Source organism: Orcinus orca, chromosome X (genome assembly GCF_937001465.1).
Source record: "Orcinus orca chromosome X, mOrcOrc1.1, whole genome shotgun sequence".
Taxonomy (NCBI): Eukaryota; Metazoa; Chordata; class Mammalia; order Artiodactyla; family Delphinidae; genus Orcinus; species Orcinus orca.
In genome coordinates this window covers 93,821,562-93,840,239 of record NC_064580.1, presented here as the reverse complement: position 1 = coordinate 93,840,239, position 18,678 = coordinate 93,821,562, and the positions used below count along the sequence as shown (strand labels likewise).

Here is an 18,678-nt window from a genome sequence, read left to right as displayed (position 1 = left end):
AGTGTATATTGCCAAAGTGAGTTGCATTCCACACTCTTGGTTAGGCCCAGTAAGGAAGTCTTATTGATATTGTTGGTATCGCTACTGTTATTATACAGAAACAGTGGCTTGGCAAAGGATGCTCTTCAACATGCTGTAGTGTCATTCAGACAAGGGAGCCAAGTAACATTTTGGATGTCTTTTGAGAGGGTTAAGTCAGTAGTTCAGATCCAAAATTTAAGGAAAAAAATCCCCTTTTATGTCCCCCAATGTAAGTTGAGTCATTAAAAGAAATACAGATATAAGAGATAAGACCGATTCAGGGAAGGAAATATTACTTTTTGATTGACTGTCACTCATCAGAAATTAATAACCAATCAGATGACATGTATGGGACAGAACTAGGATGAAAGAAAATTCAGTCCAGATTGGGCAGTTTTATTAGGACTAGAAGTAGTGCGTTATGTCATATGATTCTGTTTATTTGTAAATCTTATCCACATGTGTAAACTTAGTTTATTTTGTACATGTTTGCCAATTTTAAACTGTCTATCCTATTATTCCCTTAGTACCTCAAACATAGCAACCACTATTTTTAAAGGGTTTACAGCCTTGCCTATGGTATTATGTATACAACAGTCAATTTAACTATAATGGTCAAATGGAAAATGGGGAAGAGGGGAGAGGCTTACCACTAGATCCTTACAACACGCAGTTGAAGGGTCCTTTCTGGTCAATCCTAGGAACATATCTTCGGTTCCCACCTTCTGTTTGAACACAATTTCATATCTGAAAAAAAAGCCAGTGATATAGAGACTCAAATGAAAGAGCAATTTCCTGTCACAGAGCAGAAAACTAGAAACTTATGAGGACATGCTATTACAAAAAATAAAAGGACAAAATAAATAAAGTGCGTGCAGTTTTTCAGGCATGTAGCAGAATATAAGGGAAGAAAAGTCTAGAAATTCAGTCAAAAATACCTAACACTGTCAGGATTTATGTTGTGTATACTGGTTTCTAAAAATAAAGCTTGACTATTTCAGAGCTATACAAATAAAATAGATTGAGGGAACTTCTAACAAGATTCTAATAAGAGTAAAAGCAGAAGAAAAAAGGAAGGTCCTTTCCTGGAAAACAATGGCTCAGAAGAATAGTGAGCCCATAATCCAGGGTTTGATGGATAGATGGAAACATTCCTCTGTTAAATTTAAGCCTCAGAGTAGAGTTAGAAAATCCAGGTTTCGTACTCTTTCTGTCATTAACTGTGTGATCTTGGTCAAGTCACAAACTCATGTGCTCAGCTTCCGGATTTGTACAATTTATGGGAGGGGGTGGGTTTGAACTACATGATCTCTATTGTGTTTTCTACCTCAAAAATTCTACAGTAGAAACACTGGTAGTGTAGTCAGCACCGGTACAACTATAGTGTTTAGAATTTAGTCCTACAGAATTCTTAGTTCAGTGAAAGGTTTTCCTGGTATTTCACCTCACACATGACAATTCATAAATCTTTCCTTGCCCCCAAATTTGGGACCCCAGGGATAGAGTGGTTTACAGAAACCCCCAGCCATAATGAACTATATCTTTTTATTTTTTAATTTTAATTTTATTTATTTATTTATTTTGGTCACACTGCACAGCATGTGGGATCTTAGTTCCCTGATTGAACCCACACCCCCTGCACTGGAAGCACAGAACCTTAACCACTGGACCGCCAGGGAAGTCCCTACCCTATCTTTTTAGATGGAATGAAGTAAGTAAACATTTACAAATATTTGAAGGAAGATTTGGTATTTGACTAGATATAATGAATGAGAGGAAAGCATCAAAGATGATGCTGAGGTTACTCGCTTGGGTGACTGGGTGAACAGTGAAGCCACTAACTGTGATTGGGAATGTAGGTGGAGGGGAAATGGTGAGTTTGGTTTAGGGTGTGTGGAATGTGAGGTACCTTGGGACATCCAGGCAAATGTATATAGTAGGCGGTTGGAAAATTGTATCTGGAGACATTGAACTTCTGACCACTTGCAAATAGGAATGCGCAAGGATGAAAGAGGGACTTCTCTGAGTTGGAATAGGGCTAACAGTAAATAGCTATTTGAGATAGGACACTTTTTTCTTAATAGACTGTAACAGCTACCAGGTATTCACAAAGGTGAAGCCAAGTTAAAACAAAACAGAAAGATATTGATCTATATGCCCAGGACTCCCACATGGATTTGCTCTAGCTACTGCTTTCCTCTCATTCATTATATCTAATCAAATACCAAATCTTCCTTCAAATATCTCTCAAATAAAGACCCTCATATTTCTCTCCAAGGCCAGTGACTTAGCTCAGGCCCTTATTATTTTTTATTTGGTAACTTGTGATTCTTCTTTTGTGATCTGCCTGTTCACCTTCTTTACCCATTTTCTTCTTTACCAATTGGGACAGTTCGAAATGTATTTGCATAACATAGAAAATAGAGATTAAAAAATCTTATAAAGCAATTTTCTTCATATCCTGACTGGAGTTCTTGTTCATTTAAAGCTTTGAGGGATATTCTTTCTACAGAACATCAAACATCAGGATGAAAAATTAAAATTTTCTCAGATTTGGAGCTTGCCACATATGGATGTTTGACATTCATTAAACTATGTGACAAATGAATGACTTAAATCTTACCTTTCACAGGGATGTGTGGGCACTGTATAAACATAACCTGGGATTCACTCCCTTCATACTTAAGATGCAGACAGAAATGTTTTAAAATCCCCTTTTTTTATGAGGTTTACTTTTTTTTACATTGTTTATTTGAAAGCTGGATACTTTTTCTCTAGTTAATTATCTGCAGTCTCCCACTGCTTCTATTTTCAGAACTGACATAGAAGATAGAAGCATCGTTTTTTTTTTTTAAGCATTGGACACAGTTTTACAGTCAGAATTAGAAAAGTCCTCAGATCATTTGCCATAGAAGTTTTCAAGACATCATAAAGCACACTATAATTTAATAAATATTGCCTTTGTTTTTCAAGCTATTCTAAATATTCAAACAAGATTTTATTTTAAAATACATATTTAAAGCTTAGTGTATTTAATCATTAATTTCAATTATGTATGTAAACACACTTTAATCCTTAACAGTATGAGTGATTTCACTTATTAGTATGAAAGGCTTTTTATGATAATTCTAAAATTCATATTTATAATTTCTACTAAAAGACTAGAAAGCAAGCCTTTAATCCTGCTTGCACAATATACTAAACATAATCCTAAAATAACTAGTAAATTAGTCCAGGTAACAGCTGATAATTGGTGGCAGAACATAGCCTTTTACTGAAATTGTGGAACACTGAGTAATTAAAAGCAAGTCTTTGACACAAAAACATGGCATAATAATTTAGTTTGTATGAATGCTTGTAATTTAATGGGCTGGTTTTACCCACTGTTACTTCCACATTATACAACTAAATGATATTAAATATAAATTGATAATGGAAATGACTACTTTTCACTTTTTGTTAGATAATAACTGAAAGAAAGGTATTATGTCTTAATATTTGTTTCTGCTCTAGAAGGAAAAAACTCATCAATTACACATGCCTTCTGTGTGTCACCATAGTTTTACCTTTTATGTGGTAGAAGTTACATTATGAATCTTGTCAAAAACAGACTGGTATCACACATCTAACTTAAACCCCAAAAAACATGTTCCTGGCTTCATTTGACTTACTCTGGTGTTTCTCTAATATCCCACACATCATGGTACTCTGCCCCTTCTGGAACCTCCTCCGGATTCCAGATGTGCTCACTATTTTCATCACTTGTTTGAGGGATGACTGTGAAGAAAGGGAAGATAAAGTTGAAGCTTTTGCCTGTTTTACCCCTTGAAATTTCTCCTGTTCTTCTTCACACTAAGTTTGGGATCACTGAAGTGAAATATTTTCTATTTGTAATCGCTAGCTTGGTTTTTGGTCAGAGAAGCTAAATTCGTAACAATTGACTTAAATTTTTAATCAACACACAGCCAATACATTGAAGAGTTGTAATAATAATTGTAGAAAATTTGGAAAACACATATAAGCAAAAAGAAGAAAATAAAATAATCTACATTCTAACCACCCAGAGATGATCAATGATAGCATTCTGGTGTACATCTTTCCAGTCTCTCTCTCTCTCTCTCTCTGTATATGTGCGTATATCTATATCTATATCTACAGAAATATATATACATATATGCGTATATACACATATAAAACATATAATATACAAATATTTAGTACATAAAATAACATATTGTGTATAAAATATATATTATATACAACATATATGCAAAGAAATATTACACATTTTTTCAGAAACAAATAGGATCATACGTAAAATATTTTTACATAAAAGAACAAATCAAACATGCAATCAATCTGATTTGGATAGAAATACTTTATCTTGCCTTGTGTTTTACTATTTAAAAGTCCCTTGATACCTTTTCCGTGCAAGCCTGACATAGTTCTTTAAAAATATTATCAGTGAAAGAAACTGAAAACAGTAGAGACAATGATCATTTTTAATCCATTATTTTCCTCATATAGACATGGGCTCTAAAGAAAATCTCTCTCATTTGTCCTTTATGTCAACTGAGCACATGCCTGGGGTTTCTACATGTCATATTTAAATGTTTGAAAGTAAATGGGGGCTCACACCAATGAGTACTTGCCAGAGCAGTTGCTGCCAGTGTCTTCGTCCCCACAGTGAGCCACAGCCACCCCCTGCCTCCTCAGGAGTCCCTCCAATAGTAGCAGTAAAGTTTAACCATTCAGAGGACCTTCAGGATGGCGGAGGAGTAAGACGTGGAGATCAAATTCCTCCCCACAAATACGTCAGAAATACATCTACATGTGGAACAACTCCTACAGAACACCTACTGAATGCTGGCAGAAGACATCAGACTTCCCAAAGGCAAAAAAATCCCCATGTACCTGGCTGTGTGGCTGAAAGGGTCTTGATGCTCCAGCTGGGTGTCAGGCCTGAGGCTCTGAGGTGGGAGAGCTGAGTTCTGGACCACCAGAGACCGCCTGGCTCCACGTAATATCAAACGGCGAGAGCTCTCCCAGAGATCTCCAACTCAACGCTAAGACACAGCTCCACTCAACGACCAGCAAGCTCCAGTGCTGGACACCCCATGCCAAACAACTAGCAAGACAGGAACACAACCCTGCCCATTAGCAGAGAGGCTGCCTAAAATCATAATAAGTTCACAGACACCCCAAAACACACCACCAGACGTGGTCCTGCCCACCAGAAAGACAAGATCCACCCTCATCCACCAGAACACAGGCCCCAGCCCCCTCCACCAGGAAGCCTAAACAACCCATTGAATCAACCTTAGACACTGGGGGCAGACACCGAAAACAATGGGAACTACGAACCTGCAGCCTGTGAAAAGGAGACCCCAAACACGGTAAGTTAAGCAAAATGAGAAGACGAGAAATATGCAGCAGAGGAAAGAGCAAAATAAAAACCCACCAGACCAAAAAATGAAGAGGAAATAGGCAGTCTACCTGAAAAAGAATTCAGAGTAATGATAGTAAACATGATCCAAAATCTTGGAAATAGAATGGAGAAAATACAAGAAACATTTAACAAGGACCTAGAAGAACTAAAGAGCAAACAATGATGAACAACACAGTAAATGAAATTAAAAATTCTCTAGAAGGAATCAATAGCAGAATAACTGAGGCAGAAGAATGGATAAGTGACCTGGAAGATCAAATAGTGGAAATAACTACCACAGAGCAGAATAAAAAGAAGGACACTACATAATGATCAAGGGATCAATCCAAGAAGAAGATATAACAATTGTGAATATTTATGCACCCAACATAGGAGCACATCAATACATAAGGCAAATACTAACAGCCATAAAAGGGGAAATCGACAGTAACACAATAATAGTAGGGAACTTTAACACCCCACTGTCACCAACGGACAGATCAACCAAAATGAAAATAAATAAGGAAACACAAACATTAAAAGACACATTAGACCAGATAGACTTAATTGATATTTATAGGACATTCCATCCAAAAACAACAGAATACACTTTCTTCTCAAGTGCTCATAGAACATTCTCCAGGATAGACCATATCTTGGGTCACAAATCAAGCCTTGGTATATTTAAGAAAACTGAAATCGTATCAAGTATCTTTTCCGACCACAACGCTATGAGACTAGATATCCATTACAGGAAAAATCTGTAAAAAATACAAACACATGAAGGCTAAACAATACACTACTAAATAACTAAGAGATTACTGAAGAAATCAAAAAGGAAATCAAAAAATACCTAGAAACAAACAACAATGAAAACACGACGGCCCAAAACCTATGGGACGCAGCAAAAGCAGCTCTAAGAGGGAAGTTTATACCAATACAATCCTAACTTAAGAAATAAGAAACATCTCAAATAAACAACCTAACCTTACACCTAAAGCAATTAGAGAAAGAAGAACAAAAAACCCCAAAGGTAGCAGAAGGAAAGAAATCATAAAGATCAGATCAGAAATAAATGAAAAAGAAATGAAGGAAACAATAGCAAAGATCAATAAAACTAGAAGCTGGTTCTTTGAGAAGATAAACAAAATTGATAAACCATTAGCCAGACTCATCAAGAAAAAAAGGGAGAAGACTCAAATCAACAGAATTAGAAATGAAAAAGGGGAAGTAACAACTGACCTGGCAGAAATTCAAAGGATCATGAGTGATTAATACAAGCAGCTCTATGCCAATAAAATGGACAACCTGGAAGAAATGGACAAATTCTTAGAAATGCACAACCTTCTGAGACTGAACCAGGAAGAAATAGAAAATATAAACAGACCAATCACAAGCACTGGAATTGAAACTGTGATTAAAAATCTTCCACAAAAGCCCAGGACCAGATTGCTTCATGGGTGAATTCTATGAAACATTTAGAGAGAGCTAACACCTATCCTTCTCGAACTCTTCCAAAAATATAGCGGAGGGAGGAACAGTCCCAAACTCATTCTACGAGGTCACCATCACCCTGATACCAAACCAGACAAATATGTCACAAAGAAAGAAAACTACAGGCCAATATCACTGATGAACATAGATGCAAAATCCTCAACAAAATACTAGCAAACAGAATCCAACAGCACATTAAAAGGATCATAAACCATGATCAAGTGGGGTTTATTCCAGGAATGCAAGGATTCTTCAATATATGCAAATCAATCAATGTGATACACCATATTAACAAATTCAATGATAAAAACCATATGATCATCTCAATAGATGCAGAAAAAGCTTTGACAAAATTCAACACTCATTCGTGATAAAACCTCTCCAGAAAGTAGGCATGGAGGAACTTACCTCAACATAATAAAGGCCATATATGACAAACCCACAGCCAACATCATTCTCAATGGTGAAAAACTGAAACCATTTCCACTAAGATCAGGAATAAGACAAGATTGCCCACTCTCACCACTCTTATTCAACAGAGTTTTGGAAGTTTTAGCCACAGCAATCAGAGAAGAAAAAGAAATAAAAGGAATACAAATTGGAAAAGAAGAAGTAAAGCTGTCACTGCTTGCAGATGACATGATACTACACACAGAGAATCCTAAAGCTGCTACCAGAAAACTAGTAGAGCTAATCAATGAATTTGGTAGAGTAGCAGGATACAAAATTAATGCACAGAAATCTCTTGCATTCCTATACACTAATGATGAAAAATCTGAAAGAGAAATTAAGGAAACACTCCCATTTACCATTGTAACAAGAAGAATAAAATACCTAGGAGTAAACCTACCTAAGGACACAAAACTCCTGTATGCAGAAAACTATAAGACACTGATGAAAGAAATTAGAGATGATAGAAACAGATGGAGAGATATACCATGTTCTTGGATTGGAAGAATCAACATTGTGAAAATGACTATACTACCCAAAGCAATCTACAGATTCAGTGCAATCCCTGTCAAACTACCAAAGGCCTTTTTCACAGAACTAGAACAAAACATTTCACAATTTGTATGGAAACACAAAAGACCGCGAATAGCCAAAGCAATCTTGAAAAAGAAAAATGGAGTTGGAGGAATCAGGCTCCCTGACTTTAGACTATACTACTAAGCTACAGTAATCAAGACAGTATGGTACTGGCACAAAAACAAAGCACAAAACCAGTATGGTACTGGCACAAAGAAATATAGATCAATGGAACAACATAGAAAGCCCAGAGATAAACCCATGCACATATGGGCACTTTATCTTGATAAAGGAGGCAAGAATATACAATGAAGAAAAGACAGCCTTTCAATAAGTGGTGCTGGGAAAACTGGACAGCCACATGTAAAAGAATGAAACTAGAACACTCTCTAACACCATACACAAAAATAAACTCAAAATGGATTAAAGACCTAAATGTAAGGCCAGACACTATAAAACTTAGAGGAAAACATAGGCAGAACACTCTATGACATAAATCACAGCAAGATCCTTTTTGACCCACCTCCTAGAGAAATGGAAATAAAAACAAAAAAAACAAATGGGACCTAATGAAACTTCAAAGCTTTAGCACAGCAAAGGAAACCATAAACAAGACGAAAAGACAAACCCTCAGAATGGGAGAAAATATTTGCAAATGAAGCAACTGACAAAGGACTAATCTCCAAAATTTACAAGCAGCTCATGCAGCTCAACATCAAAAAAAAAACAAACAGCCCAATCCAAAAATCGGCAGAAGACCTAAATAGACATTTCTCCAAAGAAGATATACAGATTTCCAATGAACACATGAAAGGATGCTAAACATCACTAATCATTAGAGAAATGCAAATCTAAACTACAGTGAGGTATCACCTCACACCAGTCAGAATGGCCATCATCAAAAAATCTACAAACAATAAATGCTGGAGAGGGTGTGGAGAAAAGGGAACCCTCTTGCACTCTTTGTGGGAATGTAAATTGATACAGCCACTATGGAGAAGGGTACGGAGGTTCCTTAAAAAACTAAAAATAGAACTGCCATATGACCCAGCAATCCCAATACTGGGCATATACCCTGAGAAAACCATAATTCAAAAAGAGTCATGTGCCACAATGTTCATTGCAGCTCTATTTACAATAGCCAGGAGATGGAAGCAACCTAAATGTCCATTGACAGTTGAATGGATAAAGAAGATGTGGCCCATATATACAATGGAATATTACTCAGCCATAAAAAGAAATGAAATTAGAGTTATTTGTAGTGAGGTGGATGGACCTAGAGTCTGTCCTAAAGAGTGAAGTAAGTCAGAAAGAGAAAAACAAATACTGTATACTCACACATATATATGGAATCTAAAAAAAAAAAGGGGGTCTGAAGAACCTAGGGGCAGAACAGGAATAAAGACGCAAACATAGAGAATGGACTTGAGGACACAGGGAGAGGGAAGGGTAAGCTGGGACGAAGTGAGAGAGTGGCATGGACATATATACACTACCAAATGTAAAATAGATAGCTAGTGGGAAGCAGCCGCATAGCACAGGGAGATCAGCTCGGTGCTTTGTGACCACCTAGAGGGGTGGGATAGGGAGGGTGGGAGGGAGGGAGACGCAAGAGGGAGGAGATATGGGGATATATGTATAGGTATAGCTGATTCACTTTGTTATACAGCAGAAACTGACACAACATTGTAAAGCAATTATACTCTAATAAAGATGTTAAAAAAAAAAAGAGAAAGTAAATAGGCATGCTAAATCCCAGCTTGCATTTGTTCCAACTGTTGCGGCAGCAAATGGAGACCCACATTAGGTGCAGAACATTATTTTGATTACTGTTAAGCATTCCCAGAAATGCACCTGATTGTCAGGTTTTCAATTCTGCCAGTTCATTTGAAATGATCTGCTTCCATCTAGCATGGGCTTTGTAAAGCATAATTACAGATTTATATATAATGTTTTACATATGACTCATTGTTCTTAGAATTTAGAGATTATTAGACCTACATTATCAGAAATACAGGCAGCACAGAAATACATCCAAATTTGAACTAGTCTTCTGTGAAATGAATATCTCTTGAATAAGGCAAATAGGCTCTTGAGTATGTAGAATAACTGAAATTTTAAAATTGTCCACTCAGACCTCATTTTAGTCATTATTAAACATTTTTCCAGACAAAATCTTTTACAATTACCTAAATTGATGAGAGTACTTCATTTCCTCTCCCTGTCCACCCTTTGGTAACTGTGATCACGACCAACAGAATTACAGATTTCTACATTTTTAAAGATGTGCAAAATGTTCAACTCTGTGAAAATGTATAGGCCAAAATGCTGGGAAAACACCCAAAAAATATTTATTCTAGTTTACTGGACCCGTGACTTTATAAGTCACCCCATGGGCTTTAATTTATAAGCTTTTCAACTTAAGATAAAATTGTGTAGTTATTTGTTTCATTGTGTTCTCCAAAGGACTATTAGCTCAATGGGGGCAGGGAACCTTTCTATTTTGATCTCCGTTGTAGTCTCAGAGATGATCATACTACCTGGTACATAATTAGCTCTCAACAAATATTTATTGAATGAATTAATGAATTCTGTGAAATTGCCAGAATATAGCAGCACAGAACGTGAAGAAGTTAAATGTCGTGGTAACTAGACCCTAAATACTAAAAAAGTTATCTAACCACATGTGACTTTCCTGGTTTTCCATCTCAGGAAATATGCCAAAAAATGTGAAGAACTCAAGGCAAATTAATTTCCATTACTAGAAAAACAACTTACCTGCAACACTAGAGTAAAAACAATATCTTTATATGTAAATAGTTGTTCATCGTTTCCACAATTATTTGAGTTCAGCTTTGATAAGTGCTAGTGTTAGTATTACTCTCCCTATCGTTTTGCTCCCAAAGAAAAGATTATACTGATTATATTGATCTATATGCTTTATTAAATAACTTACCTTTAAGCGCTTCTGTTTTTGGTGGTCCAATATCCCCAGGACCCATTTCAGATGAACTATTTGACTGGAGGAGAGGGGAAAAAAGTCCAACATTCTGTAATTACTACTTGTATAACTTGCATGACCAGTGATACTTTAAATTTGATAAGCTTTCCGTCTACAGTTTCATTAAGCTTCCCAGTTTCATTATCCATTGCTATTATATAACCAAGAGACAGATGTCAAGTATTATTTTGAATGTGTTTTCCTCGTCCTTTCAAAAAGTATTTGGTTTAATAGACCCCAAGGCAGAATTGATCTTTGATCAGACTAAATCCCCAGTTCCAGCCCAGTGAATCATGTATTCTTGGGGCTAGGGGAATGAGCCACATTCAACTCTTTGAAGGTTAGAACCAAGTGTTAGAATAAGAGCATCGACCCCTTTGGGTTTTGGCAGTTGTCTGGTCATAGTTAGATGGGGGACAGAAGTATGGGAAAGTTTTACAGAAATAAAAAGAAACCACTAAATAGAGTCTAAGTATTTAGACATCAAACAACTCATTCAAAAGTCTTGATAATAGGGCTTCCCTGGTGGCCCAGTGGTTGAGAGTCCGCCTGCCGATGCAGGGGACACGGGTTCGTGTCCCGGTCCGGTAAGATCCCACATGCCGCGTAGCGGCTAGGCCCGTGAGCCATGGCCACTGAGCCTGCACGTCCAGAGCCTGTACTCCACAATGGGAGAGGCCACAACAGTGAGAGGCCCACGTACCGCAAAAAGTCTTGATAATAGCTTTTACTTCTTTCCACTGTGGATATGAAATACTTCGTCCCATCACCTCATGACACTGAACTAGTGGATTTAAACAGCAACGCCAGATTAATAGTGTCAAATACATGCTGAACCACTTCAGTCTTCATGCAAGTTCAGGTTTATTTTGCCATCTTCTGTACGAGCAGACATACCCCCTGTATGGGACAGGAACAGCAGACATACTGCCCCTGTCTCACCAGTAGAAGAACAGTTTTCTTTTTTCAGCTAAGCATAACACACATTACACCATCAGTATAGCGGCTACCACCTTATTGGTCCCTGTCAGGAGTTCTTCGCTACTTCAAGAAAATCCCAATTTTTTTTTTTACTAATTGTTCTTGCTGATGTCAGACTCTGCAGCTCCAATTCACTCCATTGCTGGCAGTCAAAACTTCTTATTGCGTGGTCCTGGCAAACTAGCACCTCCAAGTCTCCTTTTCCAGGCCCCTGCCCTTATCTCCCAAGACTTCAGACAGGTACACAAGTTATAATGTCCTGTTTGGGCAAGAGGAATAGGGTCTGTCCTTGAAAGCTGGTGGAAAAGCTCATCTGTGTCTTTTTTATGCTAAATTATTCCAACAGCTATAAATTATAAATTAATCTGTAACGTCTCAAAGGTTTCTGAGACAGTAACTATTGCTTTCCAAAAGGTGCTTCAAAAGTGCTATGTCTGCTGTTAAGGTGTTACAGGCATTTTTATGTGAAAATCCCAAGACAATATTCTGTACATTTTTTTCTTTTAATTCACTAAAGTCATGTAAACTTGCAGTGCTTTTCTTAAGTTATTAATCACGAGAATATTAATACTACTCATAGTCAACCAGGGTAAAGCATTTTTTGGAACCTGAGGGCCTCTTGTTTTGTTGAGTGCTTCCTTCCTCAGCAAATTAAAATCCATAGAAATAAAAACTTGAACATTCCTGACAAAAATTGGTATGCTCTCCATGGACAGTGCTGATTGGATCAGTATATCAGAACAGAGGAGGAGTTTCAGTTTATTAACTTAATGAAAATAAATGATTAAAAATAAAATTTTCAAGTGAAAAGATGGATCAGGATAATAAAAACATTAAAAACCATCTGGCAATTGTTTCTATAAGAATATCATTTCAGCCTCTACCATGAATCTACATCCAATTATCTGAGCAATTTATCATTGCAATTCATGACACTTTGCAGTATGTAAGAGAGTTAGAACATCCTTGTTACATTGTCTGTGCAGAGCGGTAAACCTTATTTCCCAAGGTCTTAAGATCCCCTCGTGAGACAACAGACATACTCTCTTCCCAATCTCCTATATTCTTAACAATTCTTGGTGGGGATAGTGTAAATAAACCAATGTGTATGCAACAGTTCTAAATGCTGTTTTCAGTGAGTGTATTTTCAAAAACACATCGCTCTTGTAATCGTTCTACAGTTCCCAAGATTAATACATGTTAAAAAATGAAAAGCCGTTTCTCTCCTGGAAAATTTAATAGTTCATTAGAAACATTAATTTTTCTCACACTGTTCTGATACCCCAATTCTATATCCTCTAATGATATCTGTACTGTGGTGGTTGAATGACAAATTATCTCGAAATTGCTTATAACCCAGATATACAGAATCATATATTATTATAGTAATTTTCCTCTATATATTGTACAATTTGGTAAAATGATTCTAGTCTCTCTATTCTCATAAGCACTCATCTTTCCCCTGGAAACACCTCTAGATGCAAATAAACATCTCCATACATAAATGCCAAAGGAAACAGGCTTTGTAACCAGGGGAAATTCTTATCTCTGAATCTGTTCTAGTTACAAGTTCCACTTCCCTTTATTCCACATCGCTGTTTCTCTATATGACATACTTTTATCTATATGACATAACTTTACCTTTTCTATACTTTTTCTATATGACATAACTTTACCTTTCCCAGGATTTATCATTCTATTTCAGCTAAGGTAGCAAAAACGAGTTTGCCTTCCCAAACTTATTGATATATTGCACTTAACTTTTTCTTCTGTGTCCTATTTGTTGTATATATTCAATGCTGTTACTAATGGCCTGCTTTTTCTTTCCTTCTTTGGCCTCTACTAAGAATTTTCCCTGACTAAAACTTCTTGGTTCCTAATCCTGGCTCCAAGCTGACTCAGTTCCCCTCCTCTACAAATTTTATTTCCATTGCATGTCTTACTTGATTCTGCCCTGTTCCACATAACTTCTTCCTGGGGGGGTGGAAGCTCAATCCAGTGTCAATCTGGTTGACACTGGATTGGCTGCCTATTTAGATTATACTACTTGTTTTCCCACACTATGGCAAAAAAGAATTTGGGGAGGAGAAAATTGATATGTATGTTCATGGGAGATGGTTTATTCATGGTAAACTGGTCATGATAACAAAGAACATTAAAATAGTTTAAAGCAAATTGATATATTCTGCTATAGTACGAGACTTTTTAAAATAAATTTATTTATTTTATTTATTTATTTTTGGCTGCCTTGGGTTTTCATTGCTGTGCGAGGGCTTTCTCTAGCTGCAGGGAGTGGGGGCTACTCTTCGTTGTGGTGAGCGGGCTTCTCACTGCGGTGGCTTCTGTTGTTGCAGAGCACAGCCTCTAGAGCACAGGCTCAGTAGTTGTGGCACGCAGGCTTAGTTGCTCTGTGGCATATGGGATCGTCCCGGACCAGGGCTCAAACCCTGGTCCCCTGCATTGACAGGCGGATTCCTAACCACTGCGCCACCAGGGAAGCACCTATAGTATGAAACTTCTGCCACAAATTTTGTTTGCCTTCACATAGGCAGTCTGAGAGCCAAGGTTTGCTAATATCTAAGGAGGAGGAGAATGGAGAGCAGGGGGTTACATGGAAGTATTTTGAGTATTCTGAGCATACTGGCAGTGACTGTGGAATGGCCAAAGGTCAATTCATGCAACTCTCCTACCCAAAATGAAGCCCATCTTGCTGCTGCAAGCCTCCCTGAGGTTCCCTGTCCTGACCCCAAATGCTATTCAACTAATTAGATTCCACAGCTCTATCTGAGCATGTAGCAGGAAGCCAATTTTAATAGGCTGAAGCTAGCTTGTCCCCTTATTTGGCTCAAAATATTTTCTGTTCTGCTTTCATGTGTAGACAAATTTTTAAAAATTAAGGGTTTTGGGGGCCTAATTAATATTGTCTAATTAAAATTATTTGTTTTATAGAAATATTGTCTAGGCTTAAAAATCCTAGCTATCACTCTTTGTAATGGTTGTCAAGCATTATTTGGCCATAAATATAAATGACAAACATTTTGAAATGTGGCTATTGCTACCATAGCTACAGAACTATTTTCCTATTCAGTGTTCAGGTAGTTTAGAAAAAATATAATTATGTTTGCTAGAAATGTACTAGAGGTTATACTCTCATGCATAATCAGTCCTGCAACCTCCTGTGAATGTATTAGATGACAGAGCCCTGCTCCCACAGCAAGGTTGGAACAAGTTGTTCAAATACAGTTTCACAACTTAGTGTGATCAGAACTAATTCATCTGTAAGTATACAACCACCTGTCCGGACTCAAAGTCATCCTCTTCCGGATAAAGCAGCTTAGAGAGAGCTTGAAGAGCTGAAGCTGAGGAAATGGTTTCCATTTCCATATGTTCGGATTCCATATTTTCAGATTCCATATTCTGAGGAAGAAGATAATAGAAAGAGGTATTTTAGTCTTCTATTTTATTTAAGACATGAAGATTTTTCTAAATTGTCATATCTCCCTCCTTTCCCTGGGTCACTCCATTATCTCTTATTCCTCCTTGAAAATCCTTGTAAACTCCTTCAAATATATGTATTTTGCTGACTCACAGACCTGGGGCAGCAAGTAAACGCAAGTATACAGCTTGCTTTATTAAAACTTCGTGCTCAATCTAACAAGCATTTCTTGAGCACCTACATAGTGGTTCTCAGATTTTAGTGTGTTTAAAGGTCACTTGGGGAGTTAGTTAAAAATGCACATCCTTAAACTCTACCCCAAGAGAAAGGGTTTGTCAGTGTCATGTAGAATGTACATTATTATTTGGAAACATACTTTTGTAGACTACCTTTTTATCTGTCTAATATATGCTGTCTAGCTTGTATATTCCTATTTAGTGAACTGAAAAGGATGTTTGTTGGGGGGAATATCTCAAGGAACTTTACTCATTTCACACTTTTGCCTCAGGCAGGCCGGTATCTTCTGCTTTATTTAAAATTTTAATCAACCCTTGATGATGCCTTGCATTATATTGCTGTTTGAGACCTCTAGTGGGTTGGTTCATTAACTTTAGTGAAAGTTCACACAAAATAAATTGTTTTTTTCTGATTATAATAGTGATACTATATATGTCTATTGTGGAAATTTTAGGAAATAATACATTAAAAGTAGAAATAAGAGAATCACAACTACTTGTAATCCTACCAACCAGACATCAGTCTTTTAAATAATCTCTACCGTTATATTTGGAGTAGGAATTCAGGATCTTTAAAAATCTTGGGAGTGTCACACTTTAATGAATAACCTGAATAAAGACTGTAGAATTAGGCCTATTGTTAGTGATTTGGGCATAAATATAATAGGAATCTTTTCTACACTTCTGCTGATATTTTTTGAATATTATTTTAGAAAATTAATTCACAGGAAGCTTTTCTTTAGTGCTTTTATTAAATGATCCACTAAAATTTTTGTGTTGTGCCTAGAACAGTAATACAAAGGAATTCTCAAAAGTGTGCTGGTACAATCACCTGTCAAAATCAATCTGCATGTAAATGGCGTTTTACAAACCTTTTGTTTTACTATTATATTTTACCATTATCTTGACTTTCCTTTTTAAAAGGAAAACTGATCTGAATGCTTATCGGAGATGTCAAGGGTATGAAACAAATGTTAAATTGCCCTATAGATCTAGCACAGAGGCAAGTATATCATAGTGGTTAAGAGTAAGGGCTCTGGAGTGATGTTGCTTAGATTTGTATCTATCGTTTACTTCCTAGCTCTGTGACTCTGGGCTACATCATTTAAACTAATAATGATGTCGAATAACTTAATGATAAAACTCATTACATTGAAAACTCATTAAATTGGAAAAGGTGAAATAAGAGCCGATTAAAACAATCTTCTCTCACAGTATGGTCTGGTAGTCTGCTATGGAAATGAATAATTGACACATTAAATTAAACAAAGAGGCTTCTGTTTATATTTTTAAAGTCCTAGATGATTATGTGTTCATTAAATATTTACTTAACATTAAAAGCAAAAAGTTTATTGAAACATTTTTTACCTTTGACAGTGAAAGGGAAAAATGGATCCAGATATCAGATGCAATGATATAAATGGTATTTTGAATTGAAATTGTACAATGAGACTTTTCAAAAACAAATATAGCCAAAATTGTTTTACTATTCCAGCATTACCTACCTTACAATATTGTTGTGATGGCCGTATTATGCACCATAGGTAAAAGAGTTTGCTGAAATATGAAAAGCTTTATAAAAATATCATTATTATTTGGCACATAGTGACAGCACCCACAGGTACACGATGATGAGGCTTGCTAGAGCTTAATGGTGGGCTGGTGAGAAGGGAAGAAACTGGAACCAGTAGAACTAACCCAGAAGAAGAGTATTCAGAAGTGCCAAATATAGCATCTGAGTTAGCAATCAGAGCTGCTATTCACGCGTGCTCATGGGCTTGGCAGTGGCATGACAGCGAGAGTTTCAGGACGTGAGCAGTGTTTCGGCAGAAAGGTTGAATAGCCATGGTTACAGGGAGGCCTATTTAGGTAAAGTAGGATCCTGGTTCATAGGTGGGGGTATAGGAGGCAGGGGTTCTTGAGTATTATGGGGGAGTCGGCAGCTAGAGGAAGGTTCAGAATAAGGCTGGGCTCAACATCACAGCTATAAAAGAGAAAAGGAAACAGGCACTCCATCAGAGGCTTTCTAATGTCCCAGTGGAGGTTATGAAGGAAGGCTGTGGTTCAGTAAGTACACTGGATACTGTATTTAGGAAAAGCAGATTAATTCTAAATCCCCATCAGTTGGGAAGTAGCTCTCGCCTGGTTCTCATTTGGTAAGAGGCAGGGCAGTGTGGGCAGTGGGAAGCTACACCTAGAGGCTGAGCGTCTTCAGTAACCGGAGCTGGCAGGTAGTCAGCAGTTGGTGAACACTGAACGAAGCATGACTAAATTCATACGAATGTTGATTTCAAAATAGTCACCTTGAAAGGTTATACATTGATGTAAATTACGCTATCAATGCTCAAAATATTTTGGAACTGCCTTCATATGTATCACCAAGAAAACAGGTATCACTATGGTATCACTCAGTGTGATTACACATCAGATTTGTCTCCAAGTGATTTCTAGATATATCTAGATATCACATCTACTTTCAAAATATGAAGATCTAATACTTTGAGGATATTCAAAAGAATGTGCTGCAAGCCTCAAGGCGATTCTAAAAGAGTAGCTTCAAAAGTAATTTGAGCAATAACAACAGCATTAGAATAAGTGGATAGCCTCCCAAAGTGACTGCTTTGAAGGGAATACCACTCCTCGGGACGTAAAACAAATCATTCACAATAATTTATAGTATGCTCTTTATATCTGAAGTATATTAGGAATCAGACTTTTTAAATTCCAAATTATGCTGGCATACAATGGCATAGGTTCATACTTAGCTAAATTGGAGTAGAAATATCATAATAAAATTGGCACTCCAGCAAAAATAATTTTTGCCATATCAACCATAATAATCATCTATAAACACAAAATAATAAATCACGACAAGTTGGTTGATATTGTATTTTGACAAACAAAAGAATCAGCAATACTTTATAAGTAACTAATCAAAGAACTCAAAGTATCAAAAGAGAAAAACAATGATCTGAATTTTTAGAAAACTATATTCTAATTTCAATGGAAATGAAGGTTCTACTAGCTTTTTTAGAAGTCTAACAAATTAAGAATA

General features: G+C 36.7%; 1 protein-coding gene across 1 annotated transcript in view; it reads right to left on the bottom strand.

The window, feature by feature from the left end:
- DNAAF6 (dynein axonemal assembly factor 6) overlaps positions 1–18,678 on the bottom strand; it is a 40,471-nt gene that overhangs the window by 19,183 nt on the left and 2,610 nt on the right. The window contains exons 2-5 of the mRNA XM_033408848.2: positions 15,246–15,368; positions 10,926–10,989; positions 3,693–3,798; positions 672–768 (exon numbers count right to left, since the gene is read on the bottom strand). Of these exons, the coding sequence (XP_033264739.2) occupies positions 672–768; positions 3,693–3,798; positions 10,926–10,989; positions 15,246–15,365 (387 nt within the window). The 5' untranslated portion in view covers positions 15,366–15,368. The remainder of the gene's footprint in view (positions 1–671; positions 769–3,692; positions 3,799–10,925; positions 10,990–15,245; positions 15,369–18,678) is intronic.